General features: G+C 48.1%; 1 protein-coding gene across 1 annotated transcript in view; it reads left to right on the forward strand.

Moving 5' to 3' along the window:
• The window catches only part of LOC307122432 (evC complex member EVC-like), a 41367-nt gene that overhangs the window by 17223 nt on the left and 19144 nt on the right, over nucleotides 1-5000 (forward strand). The window contains exons 6-8 of the mRNA XM_079846417.1: nucleotides 2724-2996; nucleotides 3298-3450; nucleotides 3567-3771. Of these exons, the coding sequence (XP_079702543.1) occupies nucleotides 2724-2996; nucleotides 3298-3450; nucleotides 3567-3771 (631 nt within the window). The remainder of the gene's footprint in view (nucleotides 1-2723; nucleotides 2997-3297; nucleotides 3451-3566; nucleotides 3772-5000) is intronic.

The following is a 5000-nucleotide window of genomic DNA, read 5'->3' on the forward strand; positions in this document are numbered from 1 at the left end:
ACATCAGGGTTGTCTCATCTGTTCAATCGGAGTCCGCTATTGTTGTTCCTTCTTTCCCTATTTCTTAATTCCTGTGACACCTAAAGAAACAGTGAGGTAAGGATGGACTAGTGGATGGGAATGCCTACAAGGAAATCTTCGCCGCAGGTTTGGCCCCCGAATGCCTGTTGCATTCAGTTCTTTCCTGGGCTCCTCACTGATTCGTGTCCTACCCTATCCCTGTTGGTGGGGGAACACTTTACAGTGTGACACATGACTCCAGGTTTTCCTTCCCTGACACAACACTGCAGCTGCTGTAATGTTACCTTCAATCACTTGAGCTGAACCATCAACAAACAACTCCAATTCTGCATTCTCAATGGGAGTTTCTGCTATTTCATTCGTAGTTGCGTAGTAACCGTAACACAATCATGAGTCATTTCATCCTCTAACAAAACTTCAGTCATTGCAGACGTACATGAGGATGGGTTTGTGACTGGTGGACGCTGTAGAACAATGTTCGGGGCTGTGACGCTAAATTTCACTGAATCAACAGGCACATCAGATACTGATTGAATGGCTACATCTGTTACAAAGAAAGCTTGCAAGTCAGGATAAGCGTTATCAGTCTGACTAACTTCATTCACATCAGTTTTCTCTTCAGCTTTGTTGAGGTTCAATTTCTTAGTCAAAGAAGCTACTCTGGCACAGAGTTCTTCGTTCTGTTTCTCTAGCTCTGAGATCTGCTGAGACTGTTGTCTAGCTAGCGCTAAACCAAATTCTCTGTGACAACAAATAATGCCTTTCACTTTGTTCTTGCGAATACATGCTCCTAAAACTTTTTTACATTCATCAATCGACCAAGTGTTGTCTGGATGGATCTCATATTTCTGAGTTAGTTTTTGTCTAATTTTCTCTGTGACAATTAAATTCATCTGCACTCCTAACTGTGATTTTAAATCACTGTCTGTCCACAGAGGAGCTGCGAGGCCACCTTTTTCAGTTGTGTGGGTCAGTCTAGGATTCTTCCTAAACATTTTTGAATTTCTTTGTTACCACACACACACAAACACTGACTTCTCTGATCATTTCTTTGTTACCACACACTCACAAACACTGACTTCTCTGATCATTTCTTGTTAACACAGCTCAACTATTGTTAACTTTCTTTGACAAAACAGAGGACAAACACAAATATTAACTAAATGTTAATATTTCCTGCTTGAAACAGAGGATGACTCATCTCTAAAAACAAACTTTTTAGAGGGTAACACAAATATTAGCTAAAAGCTAATCTTCCCTATTTAAAACAGAACAATTATTTGCTTGTGAGGCTAATAACGTCCCTGCTTGAAACAGAGGATAACTTTCATCTCTAAACAAACTTTTTAGAGGGTAACACAAAACACAAATATTAGCTAAATGCTAATCTTCCCTATTTCAAACAGAATTAGAGGGTAACACAAAACACAAATATTAGCTAAATGCTAATCTTCCCTATTTCAAACAGAACAATTATTAGTTTGTGAGGCTAATCTCTTCTGCTTGACAACAGAGGATAACTTAGTTAACCAGACCCTACAGCCGTCCGTTAACTCTTCCCTGGCAGCCAGAGGATAAACAAATTTGTACTGGTCTTAGGTTCTTTTGGATAGATCAGCACTCACCATAACCCTTGGTTGAAAGATTCGGTCTGGAAAATCTTTGTTCAGCTGGATGTTTCGCTCTGGATTCCAGTCTGGAACGTAGGCAGATCTTTTTCTTTGAGCTTGAAGTTTCAATCTGGATTTCAGGTGAGGAAGCTGGAACTCTATATCCGGGTCACGGCACCATCTGTTGTGAACTTCTGTTGTTTCTTGAAGTAGAGACCAGGAGACGTCAGATCAAGACAGAAGTGAATCTTTTAATGAGAACTCTCTGTGCTGCAGGTCGTCCGAAAACAGTCTGATTTAACAGTACAAAATAAGGCAATTTATCTACATTTTAGTGGGAGGAGTTATACAGCAGGGGAGGAGACATTCAAACAAAGGAATGCATATGTTGTGCAGGTAAACTCAACTCAACTCAATTTATTTTTATAGCACTTTCAAAGCCATTAAAATGGACCAAAGTGCTGTCCATAATTGGTAAAAACAGTAAAAAAACACATATAAACATATAAACACATATAAAAATAAAATGCAAGTCGTACCAACATCAAATAACAGCACAACAAAACACCAAGAAGAACATAAAATTTCTCATAGTTTTCAGACCTAATCAAATGCCATAAGCTTGATAGAAAAGGTGAGTCTTCAAGTCTGTTTTAAAGATATCTATACTTGGAGAGGATTTAATATATAAGGGTAACACATTCCACAGAGCAGGAGCAGCGACAGAGAAGGCACGATCACCACTTAGGTAAAGGACACATCCCAAACATTCCTGTCTCATCAGCCGTAATTCAATCAGCATAACAGTGCCATTCAAATGCATAGATGCTAATCCAATCACTCAGGCAGTACTGCTCTAAACTTGTCATGGTAAATAGTCAGGAAGTGCATAAAGACAAAATACTTAATGTCTCAAACACTTACACGGTCTGATGTAATCTCCTTAGAATTTCCTCAAGTTTACTTCAAAATGTAAAACACAAATATAGATAATGTTTTCAGTTATATTCTATTACATTTGAACCTAGATATAACAATGTATAAATTTGTAATTCAACACCTGCTGACCTTTCACACTGACCCTCTGTGCAGGAGGCAGAGCTGTGGGTGAGGGGCGTGGCTGTGGATGAGGGGGCGGAGTCAGGTGCAGGCATGTGTTCTGTGAAGGAGGCGGAGCTGCGGGCGAGGGGCGTGGCTGTGGATGAGGGGCCGGGGTCAGGTGCAGGCATGTGTTCTGTGCAGGAGGCGGAGCTGCGGATGAGGGGCGTGGTCGTGGACGAGGGGGCGGAGTCAGGCACGGTCACATGTTCTGTGGAGGAGGTGGAGAAGGCGGGACGGGAGCAGCTGGAGCGCTCACTGCAGACGGTACACACACACACACACACACACCGCCCAGGATGTGAGCTTTATGCTTCTCTCTTACAGCGATTATTACAACTTTATGGTTTTCGTCATCGAATGTGAGAAACGTGGCACATAATAAAATCATGTGACCACAGTGCTATAACACTATAGTTTGCATTAGTGCAATACATTCACATGTCCATGCCCAAATGACAAACTATACACTATGTATTTACACTAAACACTGTGCGTGTCTGTGGGTGTGTGTCTGCTTGTGTGTGTGTGCTTGTGTCTGTGTGTGTGTGTGTGTGTGTGTGTTCAGGCTGTGAGTTTTGCAAAGCAGTTGCAGCGGCTCGGGCAGAATCTTCAGCTCAGGCTTCCCAGTGACGTCTCAGAGGAAGTGATGCGTAGTGTCATCGGCTGCCTGCGGGCGCTGGAGGGCGTTCTGGCTGAGGGTCAGAGGTCGGCTCTGCAGGTGAGGATTGCACACACACACACACACACACACACACACACACACACACACACACACACACACACACACACGTGTTCTGGCCTCCGTGAGCTCAGACTGATGCTGGTGTTCCACAGATGCTGCTGGACAGGACTGAGGGCTGGCAGGAAGTGTCCGACTGCCTCAGAGAAAAGACCGCCCTCCTCAAACAGGAGGCGGAGCTTATGGTGAAAGTCACGGGCCAATCAGTGGAGCAGCTGAGAGCTGATGGACAGCTGGAGACGCAGATGCTCAGGGACTTCCAGACGGCAGTGAATGAAGCGGTGGAGCAGAGCGAGGACGGTACGGCCATCCTTAGCAGTGAGAGTTCAGAAGGGCTATCAGGGTTATGAGCTGTGAAGGGTGTGGCATCTCCCCTGCCTCTGTCCTGCCTCTGCCCTGCCTCTTACCTGCCTCTGCCTCTCACATGTGATCTCATCTGCCCTGCCTCTGCCTCTTACCTGCCTCTGCCCTGCCTCTGCCCTGCCTCTTACCTGCCTCTGCCTCTTACCTGCCTCTGCCCTGCCTCTTACCTGCCTCTGCCTCTTACCTGCCTCTGCCCTGCCTCTTACCTGCCTCTGCCTCTTACCTGCCTCTGCCCTGCCTCTTACCTGCCTCTGCCTCTTACCTGCCTCTGCCCTGCCTCTTACCTGCCTCTGCCTCTTACCTGCCTCTGCCCTGCCTCTTACCTGCCTCTGCCCTGCCTCTGCCTCTTACCTGCCTCTGCCCTGCCTCTGCCTCTTACCTGCCTCTGCCTCTTACCTGCCTCTGCCCTGCCTCTGCCTCTTACCTGCCTCTGCCCTGCCTCTGCCTCTTACCTGCCTCTGCCCTGCCTCTGCCTCTTACCTGCCTCTGCCCTGCCTCTTACCTGCCTCTGCCCTGCCTCTTACCTGCCTCTGCCCTGCCTCTTACCTGCCTCTGCCCTGCCTCTTACCTGCCTCTGCCTCTGCCTCTTACCTGCCTCTGCCCTGCCCCTGCCTCTTACCTGCCTCTGCCCTGCCTCTGCCTCTTACCTGCCTCTGCCTCTGCCTCTGCCTCTTACCTGCCTCTGCCCTGCCCCTGCCTCTTACCTGCCTCTTACCTGCCTCTGCCCTGCCTCTGCCTCTTACCTGCTTCTTACCTGCCTCTTACCTGCCTCTTACCTGCCTCTGCCTCTTACCTGCCTCTGCCTCTTACCTGCCTCTGCCTCTTACCTGCCTCTGCCTCTTACCTGCCTCTGCCTCTTACCTGCCTCTGCCCTGCCTCTGCCTCTGCCCTGCCTCTGCCCTGCCTCTGCCCTGCCTCTGCCTCTTACCTGCCTCTGCCTCTTACCTGCCTCTGCCTCTTACCTGCCTCTGCCTCTTACCTGCCTCTGCCTCTTACCTGCCTCTGCCCTGCCTCTTACCTGCCTCTGCCCTGCCTCTGCCCTGCCTCTGCCTCTTACCTGCCTCTGCCCTGCCTCTTACCTGCCTCTGCCCTGCCTCTGCCCTGCCTCTGCCTCTTACCTGCCTCTGCCTCTTACCTGCCTCTGCCCTGCCTCTTGCCTGCCTCTG

The sequence above is a fragment of the Gobio gobio genome, assembly GCF_949357685.1.
Source record: "Gobio gobio genome assembly, contig: scaffold_114, whole genome shotgun sequence".
Taxonomy (NCBI): domain Eukaryota; kingdom Metazoa; phylum Chordata; class Actinopteri; order Cypriniformes; family Gobionidae; genus Gobio; species Gobio gobio.